The sequence below is a fragment of the Podarcis gaigeae genome, assembly GCF_964106915.1.
Source record: "Podarcis gaigeae genome assembly, chromosome: 1".
NCBI lineage: Eukaryota > Metazoa > Chordata > Lepidosauria > Squamata > Lacertidae > Podarcis > Podarcis gaigeae.
Genome location: NC_139678.1, coordinates 137580421 through 137607990, shown reverse-complemented (window position 1 = coordinate 137607990; position 27570 = coordinate 137580421). Strand labels below are relative to the sequence as shown.

At 41.8% G+C, this 27570-nt stretch overlaps 1 protein-coding gene across 11 annotated transcripts in view; it reads left to right on the top strand.

Annotated features, from left to right (window-relative positions):
• The window catches only part of UNC80 (unc-80 homolog, NALCN channel complex subunit), a 168882-nt gene that overhangs the window by 86349 nt on the left and 54963 nt on the right, over positions 1-27570 (top strand). For 5 of the 11 annotated variants that reach the window (XM_083702367.1, XM_083702370.1, XM_083702363.1 and 2 more), the window contains 10 exons: positions 482-653; positions 7312-7445; positions 9645-9810; positions 15092-15295; positions 16758-16858; positions 17814-18011; positions 18398-18505; positions 21848-21986; positions 23109-23290; positions 26249-26380. In XM_083702367.1, coding sequence (XP_083558493.1) covers positions 482-653; positions 7312-7445; positions 9645-9810; positions 15092-15295; positions 16758-16858; positions 17814-18011; positions 18398-18505; positions 21848-21986; positions 23109-23290; positions 26249-26380 — 1536 coding nt within the window. The remainder of the gene's footprint in view (positions 1-481; positions 654-7311; positions 7446-9644; positions 9811-15091; positions 15296-16757; positions 16859-17813; positions 18012-18397; positions 18506-21847; positions 21987-23108; positions 23291-26248; positions 26381-27570) is intronic. The other 6 variants (XM_083702371.1, XM_083702369.1, XM_083702366.1 and 3 more) reach the window with 5 other exon arrangements.

Here is a 27570-nt window from a genome sequence, read left to right as displayed (position 1 = left end):
GCATAACAGAGCTCCCCTCTCTGCCCTCTCACCTCTTGATATCTTCCTTAAGCTTAGAGAGGTATGCTCAGCTCTGAAAATCTCCTCCTTCCCACATTGTTTTCCTCAGGGTAGAGACTTGAGCAAAGCTGCTCCACCTCCCCTCAGCACCCTGGTGTTTTCCCTATGTGGTAAGCTTAGAGACATAGTTTTTCTTTTAGTAGATGGTTGTCTGCAATGTTTTAATGCCAGGGTCACCGAGGCCCCTCTAAGTGCTTTACAGTTCTCTGTTTCAACTCATGCAGCCTCTTTACCTTGAACAGTCCCACCTGATAAATCCCACCTGATAAATTTGCAGACACCCCTAATCTCAGTCTTTAACTCTTTCAAGCACACCGGCCATGTTCTTTATTTGAAACCTCCAGCTCTCTGGTGAAGCTTTGCTACCCTAAGTTACCTTTGTAACACTTCATTATTTTCCTTCTTTTGTTTCTCTTGGCAGGCAATTGGCATCCGTCTCAACGAACTCTGCCATAGTGAGAGTGAGAGCCCAGCCAATCTGCTGGGCCTCATTTATGATGAGGAGACCAAGCGAAGACTGAGAAAGGAGGATGAGGAAGAAGACTTTTTAGATGACAGTAAGGAGACTCCCTTTACTACAAGAACCCCTGCTTGTAAGAATCTCTGCTTTAGGAACACTTAATTCTTTTTTATTTTCCTCTTTCATTCCCTTTCCACCCAATTGTATTCCACACTTACCTCCCTTTCCCTCTCTATCTATCTGTGCCAAGATGTAACATGTCATGTAGTGGTAAGGTAAAGGTAAAGGTACCCCTGCCCGTACGGGCCAGTCTTGACAGACTCTGGGGTTGTGCGCCCATCTCACTCAAGAGGCCAGGGGCCAGCGCTGTCCGGAGACACTTCCGGGTCACGTGGCCAGCGTGACATCGCTGCTCTGGCGAGCCAGAGCCGCACACGGAAACGCCGTTTACCTTCCCGCTGGTAAGCGGTCCCTATTTATCTACTTGCACCTGGAGGTGCTTTCGAACTGCTAGGTTGGCAGGCGCTGGGACCGAGCAGCGGGAGCGCACCCCGCCGCAGGGATTCGAACCGCCGACCTTTCGATCGGCAAGTCCTAGGCGCTGAGGCTTTAACCCACAGCGCCACCTGCGTCCCCCATGTAGTGGTAGCAGCAGCAAAAAGGAATTGGATCCACAGAACAAGGAGAATAAGACTTTAATTCAGTGCAGCTAGTCATGTTCAACAGATAGTGGGACTCACCTTTCCATCTACACCCAAATATTACTTCCAGCAGGTTCAGAGGGGTCTGGATGAGCATTACAATGCAGATACAGGCATGCACCTGAACTCTTATTGGCTCTGTGTGCCATGGACCATATATCTGTGGTAGTTAGAGATGAAAGTCAAATTTGGTTCTCTTTGCATTTAAAGGTAAAGGACCCCTGACAGTTAAGTCCAGTCGCGAACAACTCTGGGGTTGCGGCGCTCATCTCACTTTACTGGCTGAGGGAGCCAGCAGACAGCTTCTGGGTCATGTGGCCAGCATGACTAAGCCTCTTCTGGTGAACCAGAGCAGTGCACGGAAACACCGTTTACAGGGCAGCAGCTGAAGAAGGAGCAAAAAGGGTTTTCTTGTGTGTGTGTTTCTTTGTGGCTGATTAGCTGCTCTCCCTGTGCAAGGGTCAGAGAGGGCAGGGTTTCTGTTGAGGCAGGTGATTTTTGTGCCTGAGAACTTGGAGAGCTGCTGCCAGTCAGAGTACACCAGGGATGGGGAACCAGCTTCCATCAGCCTCATCTTGCATGGCAATGGCCAGAGATGGTGGGAGATGCAGTTCAACAATATCTGGAGGATCTCAGATTCCCCACCGCTGGAGTGGACAGTAATGGTTTAGATAGACCAATGACCTTACTCAACAGAAGGCAACTTTTTATGTCCAGCGCTGCTTCTGGATGTGGTTCTCCTTGAATTGAATTGACCAACCATGAATAAAATTGATTGAACTCTGTTAGCTTTTGGATGACTGTTTGCCAGGTTGTTTTGATGGTCCTCCTTTCAAAAACACTGGTCATGTTTTATGTATGTAGTCCATATATAGTGAAAGTGGGCAAATAAGTATTTAATTAATTACAAAGATCCTGATCCTGAAGGGAACCTGCTGAGATTTTTAGTCAGTTTCCTCTGTTGCGTCCAAAAGTGTACACCGACCAGATCATTACAGGTGCTCCCTTAGAAGCCGCAACTGTGACAAACTTATGACAGATCTGAAGAAACTATTAGTTCTTAACTGAGACAATGGCATTTTAAAAACTATAAGTGGAACCTTAATGCTATAAATTATGTGGATGAGATAGCCTTCCAGATATAAGATAGAATTCATCTCCATTCCCTTAATATTTACACACCAGAACCAAAACTAAATGGAAATTAGGTTAGTGTAAACTAGATATCAAATGTTCATGTGTTCATTGCATTAAAAACATGGAAAACAGGACATCGCATAATGCAGTGTTACAATAGTACATGTTCTTTATGAAGGCAGGAAGTTTTTAAAATCAAAATGAATATGTAGAACATGACAATACCTCATGCCAATACAGAGTGCAGTTTACACTGATGTTCAGTACCATATCCTCTCCAAACATCATATTCGTGTGTGAGCTCGCGCTACTGTTTTCCAAAAAGCATGTAATCCATTAGAGCTTTTTGTAAGTTTGTTGGCTTTGTTCAACAATTGCAATGTTCTAAGAACAGGGACGCGGGTGGCGCTGTGGGTTAAACCACAGAGCCTAGAACTTGCCGATCAGAAGGTCGGCGGTTTGAATCCCCGTGACGGGGTGAGCTCCAGTTGCTCGGTCCCTGCTCCTGCCAACCTAGCAGTTCGAAAGCACGTCAAAGTGCAAGTAGATAAATAGGTAGCGCTCCAGTGGGAAGGTAAACGGCATTTCCGTGTGCTGCTCTGGTTTGCCAGAAGCGGCTTAGTCATGCTGGCCACATGACCTGGAAGCTGTACGCCGGCTCCCTCGGCCAATAAAGTGAGATGAGCACCGCAACCCCAGAGTCGGTCACGACTGGACCTAATGGTCAGGGGTCCCTTTACCTTTACCTTTTAAGAACAGATTAGTAAAAAGCTATGGAGGAACGCTAGTATAAATATTTGGGTTAGAATCCTAGTTAAAATATGTAATTAATAGAGCCAGGTGTTGTCTTCTCTCTTTACATAGACATAGTTTGAAGTTTAAAGCAGGAGGATATGTAGAGGGGTCTTTATCTTCACCCTCACATTGCAAACATTGCTCAAGTTGCTGTCTATATGGAGTAAAATTGGAGGTATTTAATGGAGTAAAATTGGAGGTATTTAATGGGACTAGGTAGGTCTAGCTGCATGACTGCTTCTTTATGAGTGAACATAGAAAACAAAGTGGGATATCTAAGTCAGAGAGGTGTGGGCATCTAGAATTTGACATCCCTCCTGAATACATCTAATTCTTTTCTCCCCAAGTGCTGCAATGCATGGCATAATTTGATTATGATTATGATAGCTGTGTGTAGAGAATTGCCTCTCTGCAAATGCCTGTTGTGTCTTCATGTTCTATTAGACTTTCTAGAGACACAATGGAATTATTAGTTTCCTAGTGACAGTTTCAGAAAAAAAATATTTATAGACATACTTTCATTTGTATAAATTGTCCCTCGGAAGAACTACTGTTTAGAGAAGGCCGCGACAATGGAGGTGTGGAGAAGGACTGTAGCTCTATGGTGTCTCTTTTGTGTGTGAAGATGCCTTCCTGCATATTTCAAGCTTCATGGAAAAGGGCTGAAGAAATTAGTGGCTCTCTGTACTTGCATATGCTAAGAAAGGGAAAGGAGGATAACAAGGAAGTGTGCAGATATACCAGCTTTGCTAATTCTGGTACTCTGCCCCCCACCCAATTCTTATCACTCTCTGTTTCTTAACCTACTAACTACAGTGACACTGATTTCTTCTAGCAGTCTTCAGACTTAAATAGTTAGCACATAGAGATTTTGGCACATTCCATGTTTCCCCAAGTGGAGAGAGGATTCTGACTTTGATTTCCTTTTGGTGGAAAAATCGTTTGAGCAGTAGCTACTTCTCTGTGCATCCTCCAGCTGGTCCCAGAACTTCAATTCTAGTAGAAGAGAGAGTTGTATGGCAAGAGAGCTGGAAAGCAGGGGGGAAATTGACATTTAGAGGCGTTTTAGAGGGTGCTCCCCACCAGTGGCGTAGCGTGGGTTGTCAGCACCCGGGGCAAGGCAAGTAATTTGTGCCCCCTAACCCGTGGATTTGCGCCCCCTAACCCATGGATTTGCGCCCCCTAACCCTAACCCCCAGATGTTGTGCCCGGTGCGGCCGGGCCCCCCCTGCACCCCCCACGCTTCGCCACTGCTCCCCACTTATGCGATTTTTGCTTATGTGTGCAGGGGCCCAGAACGCAGCCCCTGCATAAGTAGAGAGACACCTGTACATAAATCTAAACTGGGAGGAAGCTCACAGAATGCCCATGGATAATATCAGCTGTGTGCAGAGTGGTCCTCTCAGGACCTGGGCCTAGAAACCCTAAAAGGTGATGAGATCTAATTTGGGGGTTGGAGCTTAATTTCATTGATTGAGTTGAACTAACTGGCTAAATCTGTCATGGGCAGAGGCGAGACAAACCTGAAGCTTGGCTTGACGGTCCTATGGTGATGTGCTAGAGCCCACTCTCATGTATGGCCCATGATGTGACAGTTGTGACAGAATGTCCTTTTGATGGGCACATCTGGCACTACTGTTGAGTGTTAGGCAAGGTGAGGAGAGACTTTACTTAGCTCAGACCTCCCCTCCTCTCCCTTCTTGATTCTCTCAGGGCCATAGCTAGAAGGGCAGTCATTAGGCTTCTAGGAACGAAGCAGCAATCATCTGATAAACAAAGACTACTTCATCATTACGTTATATGAGCAGTGCAATGAACTGAAGTGAAGACGAGCACCTGTAAATGCAGTGAGCACCCATTAGGGAAGCCATGGCCCTTGTGTGTCTGCCCCATGCCACCAAATCTTCCTCCAAAGGTTAACAGCATTCAGTACGACATGTAGTAGATATGCATTTCCTGCATAGTGGTTTTAAGTATTCAACAGTGTAGTACAGCTTTTCTCAACCTTTGGTCCCCAGCTGTTGTCCAACTACAATTCCCATCATCCCTATGTTATGTTGGACGACACTTCGCATCATCTCTGACTACTGGTCCTGTTGGCTAGGGATAATGGGAGTTGTAGTCCAACATAACATAGGGATGGTGGGAGTTGTAGTCAAACAGCGCCTGGGGGGCCAAAGGTTGAGAAAGCCTGGTACTGAGTATCAGTCAGAGTCCCATTCCTCACCCCGCCCCCGCCCCCGTGTTATGTGGCATAAGATTTGCATGGCAAACATTCACTAATATAACAGAAACGAAAATACAGAAATTTTATCCTTTCTATCCTACCTAAAACAACTGCAGTTTTGCTGTTGGTCAGTTTGTTCAATAACATATTTTTCAGTTAATTATTCCATCACTGTAATATATGATAGGAATATCCGAGGCCTAATCTAGTTCCTCTTCATCCTGGAGAAGAGTGACTAGTGGGGTGCCACAGGGTTCTGTCTTGGGCCTGGTCTTATTCAACATCTTTATCAACAACTTGGATGATGGACTCAAGGGCATCCTGATCAAATTTGCAGATGACACCAAACTGGGAGGGGTGGCTAACACCCCAGAGGACAGGATCACACTTCAAAACGACCTTGACAGATTAGAGAACTGGGCCAAAACAAACAAGATGAATTTTAATTGCACTTGGGCAAAAAAAATGAGAGGCACAAATACAAGATGGGTGACACCTGGCTTGAGAGCAGTACATGTGAAAAGGATCTAGGAGTCTTGGTTGACCACAAACTTGACATGAGCCAACAGTGTGATGCGGCAGCTAAAAAAGCCAATGCAATTCTGGGCTGCATCAATAGGAGTATAGCATCTAGATCAAGGGAAGTAATAGTGCCACTGTATTCTGCTCTGGTCAGACCTCACCTGGAGTACTGTGTCCAGTTCTGGGCACCACAGTTCAAGAAGGAAACTGAGAAACGGGAACGTGTCCAGAGGAGGGCAAGCAAAATGGTCAAAGGCCTGGAAACGATGCCTTATGAGGAACGGCTAAGGGAGCTGGGCATGTTTAGCCTGGAGAAGAGGAGGTTAAGGGGTGATATGATAGCCATGTTCAAATATATAAAAGGATGTCACATAGAGGAGGGAGAAAGGTTGTTTTCTGCTGCTCCAGAGAAGCGGACACGGAGCAATGGATCCAAACTACAAGAAAGAAGATTCCACCTAAACATTAGGAAGAACTTCCTGACAGTAAGAGCTGTTCGACAGTGGAATTTGCTGCCAAGGAGTGTGGTGGAGTCTCCTTCTTTGGAGGTCTTTAAGCAGAGGCTTGACAACCATATGTCAGGAGTGCTCTGATGGTGTTTCCTGCTTGGCAGGGGGTTGGACTCGATGGCTCTTGTGGTCTCTTCCAACTCTATGATTCTATGATTCTATGATTCTATTCTAGTTGTGATGAAAAGCTATGGGGATTTTTCTTCCATTTTGAATTTTTTTTATTTTACCAATAGCATCTCCCCCTCCTTCCCAGTTGCTTTTCTTTATGCAGGGGAAGAGATAAGAGCAGCACTGGGTTTGGGTGAGTGTGGGTGAGAAAAGCAGCCACACCCTCTGGCACAGGGGCAAACTCTATGGGGATGAGCCCCCACTGTCCTGAGGGGCTGGGACCTCTGGGCCTCTCTGTGGCGGCAGAAGGCCTCGTTGGGCCTACCGCCTGGCGACAGGCCTCCCTGAGCCTCATGGCCTCCTCCCGATGTGTTTGACTTCACATGTGTGAAGTCACGCAGAACCCAGTCATGCAGAACCCAGTGCCTCTGCCCTCTGGTAGTCCTCTGCTCTGAGAAAAATGTGTGACATTTCTGCTCTGAGAAAAATGTGTGACATTTCTAGAGGTGAGCAGGGTCTAAGTGTATGCATTTCAACATCAGTATTCATAGAACAGTTTGATTTTGAGACCACTGAAATCCTGTTGTTGTTGAATTACCAGTGCTACCTGGCAATAACAGCAAATGAGATTGTTAGTAAAAATAGAAAAATATTGCAAGGAGGCCATAGTGTTCCATATGCAACTTGTATTGTGTACCATGTGTGGTGCTGTCCATCTGTTTTTAAATATGTATTTTTCCTAGTGCTATTTTTAATAAAACCAATCTATATATAAATGTCACTTCTTAGGTACTGTGAACCCCACCAAATGTTGCTGTCCTTTTGCACTGAAGATGGCAGCATGTCAGCTCCTCCTGGAGATTACCACATTCCTTCGAGAGACCTTTCCCTACATGCCCAGGCCGCGGACGGAGCCTCTTGTGGTGAGCAAAAGGCAGGAATTTACTTTGTAGACAATCTAGGACAGGGAAAAAGAAAGAATAAGCACAAGTTGCAGAATTGGAGGGGGAAACCAGAAAATCAGCTGAGTAGCTGAAAAAATCTATTGTTAAATTCTTGTCAGGCTGCCAGAAAGGCCCCTCCGTCTGTTGTCTGATGCTGTAAGCAGACCAGGCACAGTGCTTGCAGTGATTAACTTTATTGCTCCGAGGTCAAAGAGTTAGCACCCAGCACTTCCATCAGTTAAGCAGGTCAGTTGCAGAAGCTAAAGTTCCTGCCCCTTCCGTCCCCTATTCATCCTCCCTCCATGCATTTTTTTTCATTGTGACTCAGATTTTCTTAACTGTTTCAGCTTTTTCTGGACTCTTCGTTCCTGTGCTGAGGGTGGGGATGGGGAACGAGCTGAGTCAGTACAGTACAGTACAGTGGGGATGGGGAACAAGCTGTATGGGGAGCAGGAGACACAGCTCCTTCTCCTTCTCTATCAGTGTCTGTGGCTACCTACCTCAAGACTCTCCCTTTCACCAGCACACTCTGCCGATGATTCCTCTCTGTCCTACCAGTCTGAACCTGGCTCAAAGTCCCCTTACCCCACAGGTGCCTCCTGGACCACTGGCTGCCCCCACTCTTCCTCATCCACCCAGTCCCTGACAATTCATGAGAAGCGAACAGACTCTCTCACCTACCGTATTTTTCGCACCATAACACTCACTTTTTTCCTCATAGAAAGTAAGGGGAAATGTCTGTGCGTGTTATGGAGCGAATGCCTACAGATGGCAGGGGGATCTGCTGCAGTCATGAGCAGAGGATCCATGGTTCCCCTTCCTTCCCTCCTCCGTGGCTCGCTTTGAAACAGCAAAGTGGGAGAAGAGCCGCTGAGTGGGGAGGAGAGAGAGAGAGAGAGAGAGAGAGAGAGAGAGCCTGCTTGCTTTAAAGGAGCAAAGCGGGAGAGGAGAGGAGAGGAGCTGTTTACACAAGTGTAAGTGGCTCCTGTCCGGTTAGCTCCTTTAAAGCAAGCATGCTCTCTGTCCCTCTCTCCTCCCCACTCGCTAAATAACAGCAACGTTTTTTCAAGCAGGCTCTCTGTCTCTCTCTCCTCCCCACTCCTCTTATAAGAGCCTTCTCCTCTTATACTCCTCTTCTGCATTATTAACAGCATCCTTCTCCACCCATCCCACATGTGTTCCTTGTCCCTTGAGTGCTTTTCCTTCCCTCCTCACTTAAAATATGGTTACAAAGCACGGATCCACATGGATCCTCAGGATTTTTGCACTGGGTCACCCCAAATTCACCATCAGATCACATAACATGTCCATGGCTACAGCTTGCACCAAAAAAATCACGCGCCCACTGTTGCCTGGGGCCGCAGTGGTGCAAAAATGTGGTTACAAAGCACGGATCCACATGGATCCTCAGGATTTTTTCATTCGGCTACCCCACACTCACCTTCAGATCACATGTCTGTGGCCACAGCATGAACCATACATTCACTGTTTCGTTTAGAATATTTTTTTTCTTGTTTTCCTCCTCTAAAAACTATGTGTGTGTTATGGTTGGGAGCGTGTTATAGAGCGAAAAATACGGTACTTGGTGGGTGGGTGGTTCAGCGGGAGAGGAGGAGGCAGAGAACTAGAGGGGCAGCATTTCCTTCTTTGCCTCTAGCAGCAAAATGACCTGGGCCAGGCCTGATCAGTGTGGTGTAGGAGACAGTGTATGTACTTGGAGCTAGGGAAACCTGCATTCAAATCTCTGCCACACTGTGAAACTCACTGGCTAACACTGGGCACAGCCATCATCATCATCTTCATCATCATCATTATTATTTTAGTTTCTACTCTGACTTGCAGGGCAAGGGATCACAACTTACAATAAACATGTGAAAAGCAATGCAACATTGCATAAGTAACATTTAATAAAAACAGTATCAAGTAAAATTAAATATAGGTGGCTGGCAATAAAATGCATTGTCAACTTAACCTATTCCTTGTGGTTACTACCAGGGTAAATTGAGATGTCCCTATGTGCACTGCTCTAAGCTCCTTGATGAAAGAAGTGAGAGGTTAGAAGATACAAATGGAGAAAACAACCTTTCTGATTGAGTTTATTGGTCTTTTCCTTAACATTAGAATAAAACTTGGTACCCATGATATTCACGTGCTTCTGTGGTTCATGTAATATTTTAGGACCTGGAGAGTTGCAGGTTGCGTTTGGACCCTGAGATGGATCGGCACAGGTATGAGAGGAAGATCAGCTTTGCTGGGGTTCTGGATGAAAATGAAGATTCAAAAGATTCCTTGCACAGCAGCAGTCATACCCTGAAATCTGACACAGGTTGTGAAGAGAAGAAAGGTTTGTTGCCTACTAAAGCTTCAAACTTTTTCCAGGTCTATTGTTTAGCACTGGACTTCTATGTCCTAACTTTCGAAATTGTTTTAAGAAGCGGGAAGCTATGGAGCCACAAGGCTGAACCATCACTAGCCCCAAAATATGTTTACTCTTAAGGCATAACTCACTGTGGTTGCTAAAGCCAGCAGAGTGTCTATCATTGTAATGCCATTTCATGCACACGTGCGCACGCACACAAAAACAGCCTCTTGGTTCAAGTGTTGCAATACAAAATACAATTAACAGTTACTTATACAACACTATTTTGGACAATAAGTAATAGTTCAGGGTATGAGATGTAGCATAGAAAATTGAGACAGCAAGCTGTTTACTTTTTTGAAGTCTCACAATGTAGAAATTAGGGATTTCAAAGGAGCAGCAGGCTTTGCTGCCATGAAGAACCGTATTTGCTGCCATGAAGAACCGTAAGTCTTTGGAGACACTGACTATATTATTTGGCTGCTTTCTTGAGACTCCAGCAAGTACCTGGCAAATCACCCTTCCTAGCTCGAATCTGTTTGAAAACCTGGTTTCCAAACATCCTGTCTCTTTCATACACTTCTGTATATGACAGATGTCTGGTGCACAAGATAACGAGCCAGCTATAATTTGTTCCTACCTATTGCTTCCACTCATCCCTGCCATGATTTCTGTCCTTCCAAGATAGCAGAACCCCACTTAGAAGTATATAACTCAGTCTTAAACTCCTCAGCACGGGACTTCACAATGCATGAAACCAGATGCAGCCCTTGAACCATGTATGGTGACACTGCCCCTGCCCCCTGTCCAAGGGCTTGATAAACCTGCCTTGGGAACTGCAGAAACAGGGCTTGCTCAGCTTATTAACTCACAAGTTGTACAGTCCCGCCCTACAATTCTCAACATATTTAGGTGAAAGTAAGTACTTAAGTAGAGTACACTTTCAAGTTAATGCTTAAGATCTCCACCAGTGTAGGTTCAAATATTCTAAAACTCTCCATGAGTATGGTTACATGGAGTAGTAACACTAGACTCAGCACTACCATGCTGATGAAACACCATTGCCTAATAGTGGTTTGTGTAAACACGGAAACCCATTTAATACCTGTTGCATTTGGGCAGATCACCAGGAAGCAGTGCTTGACTCCTGGTCCAGACATTACTTCCTCCACACAACAGTGGCCATGGAGATGTGTCTCTAGTTTCTTTGCCTCTGAACTGGCACAGTTAAGCTGTTGGCTTTGCCAGAATAGCTTTTTTTAAACCAACAGAGAGATCCTGTTTTATGGCAGTGAGCAATGGATTTCTCTTATTTATTTGTTTTTTGTCACAAGTCTGTTCATTGTAAATTAATTGAAAGCATCACTTTGCCTGTGATTGGCTTCTGATTTACATAGGAAATTGGTTTCTAATCTCTGTGAAGTCATCTTCTCTTGGCAGAATTGCATACTATATGTTTTATCTGTCTTTCACGTTAGTAGATACTGTTGATATCCTATCATCATTACAGATCCCCAATCAAATCAAGTAAAAGAACCCCAGGTGCTTCTTGCATTATGTTATTTGCATACATTACAGGTTTTTCAAAATCTGCATAACACCAATTTATTTAAAGATATAATTAAATATTCTAAATATAGCTACATTGTGCTGCATCAGTGGTATAGTATCTGTGTGCTTTTTACATTATTATTTGCAAATTCCTATGAGTCTCTTCCATGTTTACAGATGTACTTGAAGATGACTTGCATGGATGAGTAGTCTCTTTGAACAATAGGTGTGCTATGGAACCTTTTTGGTGTATTTATTATCCACATCAGTTGTTCTCACGCAGCTCTCTATGAAGATACCATATGTAAAACCATACAGAGCAACAGTGCAAATTCAGTGTGCAAATTATACGTGGCATGGCATAGCATTGCAGGTGTTTTGGGCATAGTCACATCATGTGAGTTCATATCACAAAAGCAACACGGTTCAGTGCAAGATTATTTCTTTTACTAGCCAGAGAGAGGGGTGGGGAGATTTGTACCTGTTCAGATCATTTTTCCAGCCCAGACTTGTAATGGTTTTCTGAGGACCCAGGCAGTCGTCTTTCACAATCAAGCTACTTGTGATTTTCTCCCACCCTCTTTCTTCTTCTTTTTTTGTTAGATAAGCCCATGCTTGAATTTGGGACCAGAGCATAGGCTAATATGATAGAGACTATCAGTAGTAGTGACTTGTATGAGTTTCTGGAGGTTTGCAATACTCAACTCTACTTTGAGATGAGTTTCATAGCCTCTGAATTATTTTCCAGCTCAGGTTTTAATCTGAGCTGGAGAAAAAATACATGAGAGGGAAGGAGCAGGATTTTGATTTCCTCAGAAATAAGTGGAACTTCCTCATGATTCTGAGGGAGTAACTGATGTGAGCTAGGAAAAACTCACCCAGTTCAGGACTAGCCACTAATTCTCTTGAAGGCATCTCAACACTTTCTGTGTATGTGATTCTGGAAATGCAGCCAGATTTCCAGAATCTACCTTTCCCACCATTTTAGCATTGAATTTTTCTCTTCCTAGCATAGCTGCTCACATTGTTTAGTTCTGAATTAATTATCAATTGCCTATTTTTACTAAAATTACCCAACAAGGCAACATAAGAATAGAAAGTAACAATAAAAATGTATATAATGTAAATTCAGTAAAATAGATCAGTTCAGCAAACACACATGAGAATGTAATACAATCATGCTTTCAGTAAAAGGAGCTTTAATGTGTTGCTTAACAATTGCTAAAATGCAGTCCCATGTAAACAAACCTGTTCAGAATTGATTTTGTTGTGGCACAAGGGATTTCTTATGTAAGACTAGATTGCAGATGGTAGATTGTTAGTAAGATGCTTTATGACACTTTGGAATTGACTATGATGAACATATTCAATTGTTTTATAATTTAAATTATTCTTTTCTCAAATTTAAAGGTAACAACATTTGCAGATCTTGACAAAGGCATCTCTTGTTCAGCTAAAATCTGTTATCTGATTTTTCTCATCTGCAGTGACAAGGACAGGCTTCAAATCACTTTGAAAACCATTAACCTGTTTCTTCCTTTCACACAACATTCACCTCACTTGTATGATAATAACTTTTCATTGATTGAGCAACCAAGGTGTGTTTTTAAAACTATGTAAAAGCTATGTTTTTACAGTCACTGAAAGGTGGGTCCTGTGTAGATATACTACTTAGGGCTAATTAGTAGTCTTGGAAAATATATTTATTATTGTGAACTAAGCCGTGTACTTTACTACCACAGTGTTGTCCATTGTAGATTATTTGGGGGAAGTCATGACCAGCTAGTACAAATCTTGCACAGCATTGCAAGACTGAGTCAATAGATGACATTGCATGTCATACTCTTGCTCCCATTTTTTAAAATTGTTGTTTTTTTGGTCTGGATAAATAGGAATAACAGTGACATATTTTGTAAGGCTGTTAGCCAGTGCAATGCAAATTATAAAGCAATTGGAGCATTTTACATTCCGATCAGCATACAAAGGACTATAAGTTTTACTCAGTTTGTTGTGCCTTACTCATATTAGTGTCTGCAGGATGCTGCTGTTGTTCTTGTTGTTGTTCTTGTTGTTAACATGTTTCCTAGAAATAGTTTTTCATTACAGGAGATCTTATCCAGCACTAACCATCAAGCAAACTGGATTTTAGCTTCCAGTCCATCACAAAACAATAAAGACTTCTGCCTTGTAGTTTCTTAAAGTTGTTGCTACGAAAACCTTTATCAACTAGACATGACCTTTTTAGGAGTATCAAGTCCTCTTTACTTCATGCATCAGATGAAGAGGACTGTGGTCCATAATGAATATTTTAGGTTTTTTAAGGCACTGCTCAAAATTCTTTGTGATTATCTCTCTGGCAGTGTATCACATGACCTGTTTCCAAGTCATTCAAAAATATTCCCCTAATTGTGGTAGCTCTAAAATGCAAACACAGTTAAATGCAAAACATAACTAAGACAATAATGCTAGAGCCTGGAACACCTCTGAGCAGAACTGCGCATTCAACATGGCAGAGTGTCAGTGTGTCTGGAAATCAGAAGGATACTCCCAAACCCATTTTTTGTTGAATTTAGACATATCTCTTCTCACCACTGCACATTTCTTTGGCCTGCCCCTGCTCAAAAAGTGACAGCTATCATTTATCTACATTGCACCTGTGCAGTATGTTCATCTTAAGTAGATGTTCAGTTAAGTGTTGCAACATTTGGACTTGCATAATGTCATGTATTGCCTTAAAGCTGAGTGGAAAACAATGTGTAAATGACTGGTGCTTCAAACCATTCCATATCTTTGTGCTCATTTAAAAAAAAAAAAACACACACACACACACAAACCTCAGCATCCACAGATGTCTTTAATGCCCGAAAGCTGCTGAAAGGAGTTGGACTACATGTTATTGCTTTTTCTGTAAAGTTCTGGTGAAGTTTAATATACAAAAACAGCAATCTGTTCAAAGGTAATACCGAAACTGGGCAAGCAAAGTAGACTCTTAGCTTCAGAAAGCAGGCTGCCTATTTACAATCATGAATGCTGCATGATTGAACACTGTGATTCTATAACAAGATTTAAACAACCTTCTGCTAGCAGGAGGATAGGTTTGCCCCTGGCATCTTGTCTACAACTCAGTCATTGGTAGCCAGCAATTGATGTAGATGCAATGGTGTAAATCAGGCATGGCCAAACTTGGCCCTCCAGCTGTTTTGGGGCTACATCATCCCTGACCAATGGTCCTATTAGCTAGGGATGATGGGAGTTGTAGTCCCAAAACAGCTGGAGGATAGAAATTGTCTCTCGTCATATTGCTGAAGAATAAATCTGGAGCAACATGGGTTTTTTTGAGGGGGGTGGGGGGAGCACAAATTGTAGCTTTGATTGTTTAGCTATGGGGTTTCCAACAGTGCCTCTTACACAGCATTTTCATGATACTAATGACTGAATTGAAGGATAATAATTAAACTGAGTAACAGGCAAGAAATATGTCACATCTTTGCCAAGGTATCCCTTGCTGGATGATTAATAGAGCTGCATTGGCATTGGCTTTGGAGGGAGCCTCTTGCCGGTCTTCCTTGAGAGAAGGAAAGGCTCTGCAATGCAGGATGGGGGGATGGAGGGGTAGGAATATAACTATATATATATCTATATTTAAAATACAATTATAATTTTTAAATGGGAAAACCTAAGGGGGAAAAAGTCCTTTCTTATTCTTTTAATACAGTTCCCAGCAGGAAGATCAGGATAGGAGGCTCCCGCTTGCTCCAGATTAAAGGAACCCGCAGTTTCCGGGTGAAGAAAGGGGGTTCCCTGTCCAGCATTCGCCGGGCCGGCAGCCTAAAGAGCACCAAGTTATCACGTCAGGACTCAGAGTCTGAGAATGAGGAGCTGCAGCTGTCCCACAGCAGGGACACTGTCACTGACATAGGTAACATAGATGAGCTGGGCTAAAAAGGGAGCGGGATGATGAGGCAGCATCTTGAGCCTGGAAGCAACTCAAGCAGGTCTAGGGAAGTAGGAAAAGGGCTTGTAGGCTAGGCAGACCCTCCAGTTATTTCAGCTGAAGTAAGGAGAAGTTCACACTTTTTGCATGATTTAAATACATGGCAAGAGCAGAGATTGAGTCCTGCCATTGGTACACGAGGTAGTCAGATCTGTTCCACTCAAAGGATGTTAAGTTTTAAAAATCTAAACGTTTGGTGCATGGATTCACTATACAGGCATTTACCTGACTGCCAACCCGATGCATGCCATGCTTAGAAAGGTATATATAAAAATACCATATATATCTATATGGCATATATAATAGCTGTGGTATTTTTTATATATACATATATATATATACATATCTCAATATTATGTACTGTGCATATAGCTGTATATATACAATATGTATATATTATGCTGTGTATGAGATATAAATATATGTGTGCTCGTGAAACTCCAAAATATTAGTTCCCAAAGATTTCACATACAGAAAAGTCAGGAACAGATAAATCCTGCACTTGAATCTCCTTTACCCTTCTGGTCTCAGTGGCATTGCCCATGCTCTTTTCTTCCACAGGGAAATTCGAGTTCAGCCAGCTACATATTCATTTAAAGAAAGGGCAGGGAAGAACTAATTGGAAGTAAGCCATGTCTCTTACTAAGCCAATCCTAATGTTACAATCTCCATTACTCAGATTTTGTGCTAAAGGTCTGGCAAATTGGAAGGCCCATTTGGCAATAAATACATCCAGGAAACTCTGGGGTCAGAGAGAGCCCTCCCCCTGCCTTTGTCCTCTAGCTTTTGTCAGGATTTTTCCCCCTTTCATTCCCAGGCGTTTTAGAGTCCTTTGATGGGACCTCGTAGGGCTGTAGCCTGTATGCGGCAGCAGTAGTTATAGCAAAAGTGCTGCCGCTGCAGGACCATACATTTGGTGTTGTTTTTTAACCACAGAGCCCAGTCAATGCAGATCACTGAAACCAACAATTTTGCAGCATCTTGACGATGCAAGAATTCTCCTTCTCTTTACTTAACCCTCCCCTCTTCCAGAAAAGGGAGTAACGTTTATCCCTGATTAGTTGTTCTTTCAATGGCTGTTATGAATTATGCTTGTAATTTCCAGCCCAGCAGATAATCGGGGCCATAGAAGAAGGTTGGGTTGGGAATGAGAATAAGGGGAAATGTCTGACATTTGTTGAGAATAGCCAATGTTACTCCATCAGTGTTTGGCTCATTAGGCTGGTATGCTGATGGCATGTCATTTCTGGCACCCTTTAGGACATGTAACATTAAGAAACTGGCCTGGATTACAAGCATATACCATAGTTTTTTTTAAAAAAAACCAACAACCACAGGAAGCATGGAAAAAACCAAACTACTTGGGTGTATCTTTTTTCTTTTGAAGAAGGAAGCCCTTGGAGTGCAAGTGAACCCAGTATAGAACCTGAAGTATTAAGCAGCACAGGCACCGAAGAGAACTATCACCGGAATATGTCTTGGCTGCATGTAAGTAGAGATCACTGGCGAGGTCCTAGAATCTCAGCTTGTTGCACACAGAACTCACAGCTGATCATCAGGGCAGAGTTATATGTTTTTGGGCCGAATGATGACCCCCCCCCCAGCTACTCCAGTGTTTGCTCTCCCCTTCACTGCCCCAAATTCCCATTGATACAAGTTAAGGCATCACTTTTTTGGGACGCGGGTGGTGCTGTGGGTTAAACCACAGAGCCTAGAAGGTCGGCAGTTCGAATCCCTGCAACGGGGTAAGCTCCTGTTGTTTGGTCCCAGCTCCTGCCAACCTAGCAGTTCGAAAGCACCTCAAAGTGCAAGTAGATAAATAGGTACCGCTCCGGTGGGAAGGTAAACAGCGTTTCCGTGCACTGCTCTGGTTTGCCAGATGCGGCTTAGTCATGCTGGCCACATAACCCGGAAGCTGTACGCCGGCTCCCTCAGCCAATAAAGCGAGATGAGCGCCGCAACCCCAGAGTCGGTCACGACTGGACCTAATGGTCAGGGATCCCTTTACCTTTAAGGCATCACTTTAAGAAAGTGTAAACCAGGCTTCCTCAACCTCGGCCCTCCAGATGTTTTGAGATTAGAATTCCCAGTGTCCCTGACCACTGGTCCTGCTAGCTAGGGATCATGGGAGTTGTAGGTCAAAAACATGTGGTGGGCCGAGTTTAAGGAAGCCTGGTGTAAACCCCCAAAGTGAAGAAAGGTAAAATTAAGTCGTTCCAGACCTCATGGCCAGATGTAAGTCAGCAACAAATCAAGTCCCATAAGTTTTTCATTCATTAAATATAGTATTTTTTCCGCGCATTGAATGCTGAGCTGAGCTTATTTTGCTTTTCACTGATAAATTAATTTATAGCTATATTCAATATTTTCTTTGTGGTCTTTTCTTGGTACAAACATAGCCCTGTATCTCTACTGAAATATCTGGGCATACTTTTTGTTCCAGGTGATGATACTGCTATGCAACCAGCAGAGTTTCATTTGCACCCACATTGACTACTGCCACCCTCACTGTTACCTCCATCATAGTCGCTCTTGTGCACGCCTTGTCCGAGCCATCAAACTCCTGTATGGAGACACTGTGGATTCACTCAAAGAGAATAACTTACTAAACAATGTGGCTAGGAGCAAAAAACAGAAAGAGGTAAGCAAGCTGACAAAATACTTCTTGGTTACACAAGCATTTATTCCAGTTAACTCAGCTACCTAATGCATATTAAACTATTGCATGGGCATTTCTCAGCTTTTCATAGCCTGCTGGCCAGGGAAACTTGTACTAGCATGATATTTGGATGTGAGATCAGGTTGCAAAAAAGGGAGGGTATTTCAGCTTATCTCATTCTCAGAAGTCATGTCACTCATGTCCTGAGAACCAAAGGGAAAGCTCTATAATTCATTGTGTGTGTGTGTGTGTGTGTGTGTGTGTGTGTGTATTAGTAATAGGCACCTTGTGAGATCAGTTCCCCCCCACAAGTAAGGTGGCCTCTAAAAACATTTTTAGAGCATTTCCCCCATCCAATTCTCTTTCAGTGTTCAGACAAGTCATGCCTGAGAACACCCTCCTTGAAGAAGAGAGTGACAGATTCCAACCTTGAAGGAAAGAAGGATTCTGGAATGCTGAAATACATTAGGCATCAGGTAATGAGTGTGTCACCTACAGGACTGACAGACTAGCTAATGGAACATCATTTTTTTGTCTTTAATATATGTGTCCCCTTGAATTGGGCGGTCCACGTCATGTCTGTGAAGAACCCTTTAGAAATTAAATTTCATGGAATTAAATTTGTAATGCAATGAAATACAATATAAGAAATAAAAGAAGCAATTAAAATATAATTAAAAACACACAGTGCATTATAATTGTTACAACAGACAGGCTGGGGGCAGAATCATTAAATGGTCCACCAAGGTCTTCAGCAGTTTTCAAGTGGTCCGTGGTTGGTAAAGATTGGGAACTGCTAGATTAGGCCATTCTTGCAAGACTAAAAAATGCTAGCATTTTCTTCCTGTGCTGGTGTACTGGAACCAGGTAGGTTTAGCTTCTCTTAGTACTTGAAGGCAGGAGCTTTTAAGTTGTCTGATACGTTGCATGATTTGGCCCTGTGCTAGAGTAAGTCTTTTGGTCAGAGGTCGTCAGCCATATAATTATGCTTTGGGATACCAACTTGAGATTTACAGGTGTTAATGTAATTTCTGGTTTTTTTTCAGGCTTGTACTTCAGTGTCTGTTCATCTGTTTTTGCTCAGGACCCCTTTTTGTATTTTGGTTGACTTGCTGCTCTGGTTTGTCTGTATCTTGTGCTTAGGTTTGTGTGTTTTCCTCTAATTGGCCAGGAATTTTTCCTCATTCTTCTGGAGTCACCAATTTAATTAATTCTGTGGTTATCTCCATTCTTCCTTCTGTTTCTGGTTGGCAGAATCATCTCCTTGGTGATTCCTTCTACAATTAATTCCCAGTGTCTAATTATTAATTAAAGTGATTTTCTACAGTTAATTCCCTGAAGTAATGTTTGTCACTGAGTTGAAAGATATGAATTGTTTGGACTAAGTTGGTCAGCGCACAGCTGTAGCCACATCTTGCACCCATTTTATTTGCCTTCAGGGCACTTGGCTGTGCTTGAGGTGGCCATCCTTATACTTGCTTTCACAGGTGCCATTAAAGTTCTATGAAGTTCTTTAGTCTCTATTTTGAATGCATCTTTTTTGGGTTCCACTGCTTCCACCCTTCATTGTTGTTCACTATTTGAACCACCCTCTGCCCAAACAGTACTCCCGGCTACCATCTCAATTCCCAGTTCCATCTTTTTGATCCCAGCTGCTGTTTGAGTTCCTGCCTTTTCAATTTCATATACGATTATGCCATTGACTTCCACCCTTTTGTGTGCCCACGAATTGTCGTCCAGGTCCACTGCTGCAGCAGCAATGTGCAAAATTATTAAAGATAAGCCCACTGTGTCCAAATGTAAGCTGTCTTTGCTTCCTGGACCCCTGTAACAATCACAAGACTCTGTACCTGCAGAAATATTCTAAGTGACCCTGCCTGTCCCAGGGCCCTCTTTTTGCATGCATGCCCCTGGAAAAAATGTGTGTGATAGGTTGTAGGATTTCACATCCACTTGTATGCATCACATAGCATGGGAAAAGGTCTTTATAGTAGTAGGTACATCGGTCTTAATTTCAGATTGTTGAGTTTGAGCCCCACGTTGGGGGAAAGATTCTTGCATTGCAGGGGGCTGGACTAGATGACCCTCAGGATCCCTTCCAACTCTGATTCTATGAATCTCTTGATTCTATTAATATGTCCAGAATAGATTATACCGTGGTTTTTTTCAGACGAAGGACTGTGTTTTCCTTTTCAAACAGTTACTTGGTTTTAAAAATGCACTCATAATATGCTGTGTTGCCCTAGAACTGAACACAATATTTTTTAGCTCTGTATAAGAATACAAAATAGCCAGTGACCTGGAAACAGATTCATTTGAGTTGATGTTTGGTCATAGTAACATAAAGTACAGTAGACTTTATTAGCGTAGCCGACAGGCCATAGCATCATAGTAACATAATTAATATCGGGGTCATGAATAATAATAATAATTCATGACCCCGATATTAATTATGTTACTATGGAAGCCACTCTGGGCGGCTTCCAAAAAAATTTAATGAAATACGTATTGGATTTAATGAAGGAGCTGCAAGTGAAATGTAATTTTCCTTTATTTTATTTTTTTAATTAGTTAATATATAAAGAACAAAGAAGCATGTGCTTACCTATATCCCTGGTCCTTCGGCCAAGAAATACACTCAAAATTGTTAAATGTAATATTCTTGAATTAGGCAATGGATTTCATTCTTTCATTTGTTTGTTTGTTTGTTTAATACCCCCCATGAGGCCTCAGGGCACCTTATAATGATAAAATGTTATTGGTATCCATCTCGCGAGAGACAATGGATGTGGGTCCGTGAGGTGCGTTAGGAGCACCGACATGACCTCTACAAGGCTCAAGCCTCAAGTGTGTATTGAGATCCCAGGCTGCCCAGACAACAAGACCCTCCCTCTCGGGCTCGCTGATGTGGTCCATAGGAAAGAAGAGCAAAATGCTTGGCATCAGCTTGGCTACAGGAGTTCCTGGAAGGAGGTGTACAAAGCGCCATCCAACTGGCTTAGGGGCTCCACTCCAGATTTGTGTAGGCTTTGTTCCTTAGCCTTTTCTTCTCCAAAGATGCCCCGCAAGGTAGTGGAGGTTTAGGATCAGAGTTTCACTTTTTCTAGATGGACTAACTTCCCAGGTTGGCAAGCCCCATCTGCCCCTCACTTCCCTCTAGGATGTGCAGAAACCACCTTCTTGACCATTGGACCCACTCTTGGTCTCTTCTGCTCAATCTGCCAGAGCTTTCCACTCAATCTGCCAGAGCTTGCAATCTGCCAGAGCTTCACATGCAGCAGAAGTCCCTAATTTCTGCTTGAAACCCATCAGCTACCTTCACCTTGCTTAGCCAACCAGTTGAAGCCATTCCCAGGGTGTGGCCGCTGTCACATGCTGACAGCTTCTAGGAGCTACAGGTGAGAGCTGACTGTAGGGTGGGACCCCAGGGGGACATGTTCTCCGCTACAGACACTACGCTAACATCCCACACCCTCAATAATAAAATTCAGCATTATAGAACAGATAAAGCTGTCTACAACCACAGAGAAGGAAAATGTAAAACAATATGAAATGATTCCATGTATAAAAACAATTAAAAATAGTTCCAGTACAAATGCAGATGGGATAAAAATCTCCACTTATAAGTCTTGTTGAACAAGGTTGATGAGGTGCAAGCAGGGCTTTTGGAGAATGCTGCATACTTAAACACTAGTACATAGTCCACACTGAACTCAGCAGAACGTTCTTCGGATCAAGCATGTTTTGGGGCTATAAATGTCCTCTTACTTTTAATTGCTATTTGGCTCTGCTGTACAACATGATCTCCTTTTCTGCAGGTGATGAGTTTGTCTCCAGCACCTTTGTCATTGTTAATTAAGGCAGCGCCCATCCTCACAGAAGAGATGTATGGGGACATCCAGCCTGCAGCATGGGAACTGCTGCTTAGTATGGATGAGCACATGGCTGGGGCAGCAGGTAGGAATGTACTCTGCCTCTGGCACTCAAGCCATTTTAAGTGGGCAAAACATAATTTTTGTAAAATTCTTCAGTGACAAGTCTTTAAAAATATGTTTTTGGGTGTGAGGCATTATAATGAGCCTATAATGTTTGTGATTGGACAACATTTAGCTTAGTAAGTCTACATTTGATGAAGAAGCAACAGAAACTGCTTTTGGAAAACCAAACAATTTTAATTTTCTGAAAATGTCAGGTAATGCTAAATAATAATTATATAGTATATCTCTTATCTGTTATATAACTGCAAGTACTTGCCAAACATTTTGAATGATTTCTTTGCAGTTTTACACACTTTATACTTGCCAAGCAAATTATATTCATTTATTCAAAATATCTTTTGAATTCTCAAGTAATGTTACAACTTTTGAGCATCCCTCATTTTTGGAATTTACAAGATGAAAAATTCAACTTTCTTTACCAAGCGTGCAATATTAGTGATCCAGGTTTGGCAGTGGTACAGAGTCCCATAGCAGTTCCCCCCGCTCCCCCAGCTTTGGATCCTGGGAATTTTCTGTCCCCTGGAACAGTCGTGTTATTCTGATATTATGTGAGCCCTTGCTTATGATACTACATGTACTAAGACAGTACACATACACACACACACACACACCCTTTCTCTTCTTGCTGCATGTAGTATTCAAGCTTTCCACACAGGAAATTTATAAACGAGTGGCCCACAGTAGCTCCCCATTTCCTGCCAGATCTGCTCATAAAACAGCAGTTTCCTAACCATTTACTCAAAGAACCAATCAAAGGCATAGTTCTGAACTACATCCTCCAGAACTGCTTTTTAAAATTAAGGTGTCTCCCAGGTTTTCTTATTTCTTTATGAGTATGTCATTAAAAAACAAAGAATTTTACAGCAACACACACACACACACACACACACACACACACACACACACACATAAATTCCTTCCAGTAGCACCTTAAAGACCAACTACTGGAAGGAATTTTTTTGTTTTGACTATGGCAGACCAACACGGCTACCTATCTGTAACACACACAAACAAACAAACAAACAAACATAAGAGGTTAAAAACAGATACGCACCATTCATGAAATATTTGCTTCCTGCAGCTGCCATGTTCCTCCTATGTGCTGTGAAAGTGCCAGAGGCAGTGTCAGATATGCTGATGTCTGAATTTCATCACCCTGAGGCAGTGCAAAGGTTGAATGCCATTCTTAAATTCCACACCCTCTGGAGATTTAGGTATCAGGTGTGGCCTCGGATGGAGGAAGGAGCTCAGCAAATCTTTAAGGTAAATTGTGACACTGTCTGGTACAATTAAGTGTTCGAGTTGTGGCACCAGAATACACCTTCAAAATCCTGTTTTGTTTTGTTTTCCTTTTTTAACTTTCCATAAAACACATTTTTAAAACTTTGAATTTAGACAACCACTTACAGTAAAATAAAATAGAAATTAAAACTTACCAAGATGCAATGGGGAGAATATGGGACTCCCTTTATAATATGACTATAATTAACACTGTTGACGTCTTTAAGGAGTCTGAAACATTCTGTGGCAATAAATTGAACACGGGTTAAGGTCATGTGACAGCTCAGATTATCCCATTCATTATACCACATCTGATTTATTGGGAGTAGCAGACAAATGTAAGAAGATATGATACATACTCACATCTTATATCCAGCTTTCTGGGAGCTAAGAGGTTATTAAGCTGCGTTAACTTCTGTGAAAACAGAATGCTAGACTAGATAGGCCTTTGGTCTGATACTAGAGTGGATCCTCCTGGATCAAAGCTTTCTCACCTATTGTTGTAGGTATAGGTGGCTTTGACACTGCGTTGGCCACACAGAGGGACAGAATATGCTTTGTAACCCTTCCTCCCAAGCTGAGGGAGTGTGACCTAGCTAAAGCTGGCAGGACAGCTTGCTCTATGCTCTTAATCCCTTCATGCATTAATTAGAGTTAAACATGTTGCTTATGTGAGGCTGACATCCCACACAGGGAAAAATATGAGGTTATTTTCTTCTAAAAATAAATAAATAAAATGTCATAACAATAGTTCCAGTTACAGAAAAAAAATTTTTTTGTTTTTTCATAACAATAGGTTACTTAGTTTAAAGAATCATTAGCCTTCACTTCTTGTTTCTTTTTTTTAAATTAATTTTTATTAATTTACATCAAAAGAAAAAATAAACAAAAACATATTAGTTTCACATCAAAATTTCACAACATATTCCTTTTTAGGACTTCCTCCAGCTTATCCGTAAATCATCCGTAGTTATAATTTAAGTTGCGCATTTCTTAATTTTGTATTGACATTGTTTATATCTTTCTTTCTATTCCCTTTATACAATATTTCATAGTCTTTCACAGTGCTTCTTTAAATCCCGTTAGTGTTATCTGTCCCTCACTTATATGTTCCAGATATTCCACAAATTTCCCCCAGTCCTCGATGAACTTTTGGTCTCTTAAGTATCTAATCTTTCCTGTCAATTTTTCCAGCTCCATATAGTCCAACAACTTCATTCTCCATTCTTCCACAGTCGGTATTTCTTGCTGTTTCCATTTCTGGGCCAGTAACACTCTTGCTGCTGTTACTGCATATTGGAAAAAATTACCATCTCTTCTTTTTATCTCGTTTCCTAATATCCCTAACAGAAAGACTTCTGGTTTCTTTATAAATGTATATTTTAGAATCTTCTTCAATTCATTATATATTTTTTCTCAGAGGTCTTTCACTTTCTTACATTCCCACCACATATGATAAAAAGAACCTTCTTTATCTTTGCACTTCCAACACTTATTACATGTCTTATACATTTTTGCTAATTTTACGGGTGTCATATACTACCTATAAAACATTTTCATAACATTTTCTTTTAACGTCATACATGCAGTAAATTTCAAGCCTTCCTTCCATAGTTTTTCCCAGTCCTCAAATTGTATGTTGTGACCCACATCTCTGGCCCAGTGAATCATTACCGACTTAACTTCTTCATCCTTTAAATTCCATTCTAACAACAACTTATACATTTTGGATAGTATTTTCCCATCATTATCTATGATTTCCCTCTGAAATTTAGAATCCTTATCCGCATAACCATGTTCCTTACTGTCTTTCCTAAACATTTCATTTATTTGGAAATAATGCAACAATCATATACATAATCTTTAACCTGCTCATATGGTTTCATTTTCCATTTTCCTCCTTCTTTAAATAACAGTTGACTATATGTTATCCATTCACTACTCATATTGATTTTCTTTACACTCAAAACTTCTAGAGGGGATAACCAGTGTGGCACTCTAGGTTCTAATAGGTTTTTATACCTATCCCATATTTCAGTTAGAGGACCTTGGAAGATGTGGTTCTCGAAACCTTTATGGACTCTCTTTTTCTCGTACCATAAATACGCATGCCATCCAAACCTATTGTCGAACCCCTCTAAGTCAAGCAGTTCGTTATTTTCTAATTTAACCCAATCTTTCAACCAGCAAAGGCATGATGCCTCATAATACAATTTCAAATCCGGCAGGGCAAAGCCTCCCCTTTCTCTTATATCTGTTAACAACTTGAATTGAATTCTTGGCTTTTTGCCCTGCCAAATATATCTTGAAATCGCTCTTTGCCACTCTTTAAAAATTCTATTCCCCTTAATTATGGGGATAGTCTGAAATAAAAATAACATTTTTGGTAGCACATTCATCTTGATTGTATAAATCCTTCCCCAAAATGACAATTTCATTCTTCCCCACACCTCCAGGTCCTTTCTTATTTCTTTCCACACTGGCTCGTAGTTATTCTTATATAAATCTATATTTTTAGGAGTCACCCATATTCCAAGATATTTGACCTTTTTAACCACCTCTATCTGCGATTGTTGTTGCATTATTTCTATAGCACTTTGATCCATATTCTTCGCGATCATTTTCGTTTTCTTCTTATTTAGTTTAAAACCTGCCACTCCTCCAAACTGTTCCATTTCTTCCAATACTTCTTTTACTGTAGTTATTGGCTCTTTGATCATTATTACCAAGTCCACTTCTTGTTTCATAAGGAAGCTTGTAATTCCATCTTTATCCCATGGATGAAATTAAATGGCCTTTCATATTTGGACTCTGGAACATTTCCTCATACCTGAAACAGGAAATATTTAGTATAGATAGAAGGGATTTGTTTCTACAGAAGCTTTTGGTTATGTGAGTCTCTTTCTCCCCCATTTTGATGTCTTGATCTTTTTTCCCTAGATTCCTCCACCTAGCATTAACTTCACACTCCCATCCCCAGTTCTGGGAATGCCATCCGTCCCCATGTTCGACCCTCCATGGGTTCCACAGTGTAGTGGGAGTGTCCAGGACCCAATTAATGAAGATCAATCCGTAAGTAAAAAATCTTCTTGAAGTAGGCCTTATTTTTTGAATGATACACTGCTTGTGGGAAGAGTGAGACAGTCGCAAAAGAAGACATGCAGGTAAAAGGCACCCAAATAACTCCTCAAGTGTCTTTGAAATACATTTTTAGTACATTTCATAGCACATGAAAAATAATGTGGGGTGTGGGTTTTTAAAATCATTTTAATGATTCTCTCAATACATGAATTACTATTAATAAGAATATTATATCAACAATATTAATAGTGTTGGAGAAAAGCAAACAAATAGCTCTAGGGATCTTAGATTAGTAACACAGCCATAAAAACACAGCCATTAAAGCAGATTTTTTATCCTGAATAAAAGGACCAAGTCCAGGGACAAAATATAAATGCAGTACACTGAATTCAAGAAATGCTTTTACTCAAAAGGGATGGAGCTCATCAATAAAAATTGGTCTAAATAAAAATATTTTACTTTTACAGCAGTCCTCCAGATGTCCAATTCCATACAATTCCCTCTCCATGAGAAAGTTCCACTCCATGGGGAGTGTCTATATATGTAAAGTATTGCACAAGCAGCATTGAAAAAGCAGAGGCCAAATCTGCATCAGAATGTACATCTTTGTGGGTGTCTGTTAACTCAGAACCAATATACCCATGCACATGGTAAACCACTTGAGGTAGCCTGCAGCCTGCTGCTATAATGTGCATTAGTTTGCAAAAATACTTTTTCATGAGGATAAACACCCAAAATCTTCTGACGTTGTTCAGAAAAGCAGGGGTATTTGAGAAAATCTGTGGTCTTCCCATGAATATCCAAGAATGAGGGGAGACAAAGCAATTACCGTATTTTTCCGTGTATAAGATGCCCCCATGTATAAGACAACCCCTACTTTTTGAGCCCGAAATAAATAATTGCAACATTCCATGTATAAGATGACCCTCAATTTTAAACAAAAAAATTGGGGAAAAATACACTGTATTTTTCGCACCTGACCATAAGACACACCTAGTTTTTAGTGGAGGAAAACAAGAAAGCAATGCAAAACCTCTTGAGCGAAGAGGCAGGAGTGCTCCAGCTGCACTCAAGAGGCTTTGCATGGCTATCCCTGAAGCCAGGAGAGCAAGAGGGATCAGTGCGCATCAATCCCTCTCGCTCTCTTGGCTTCAGCGAAAGCAACGCAAAGCCTCTTCAGC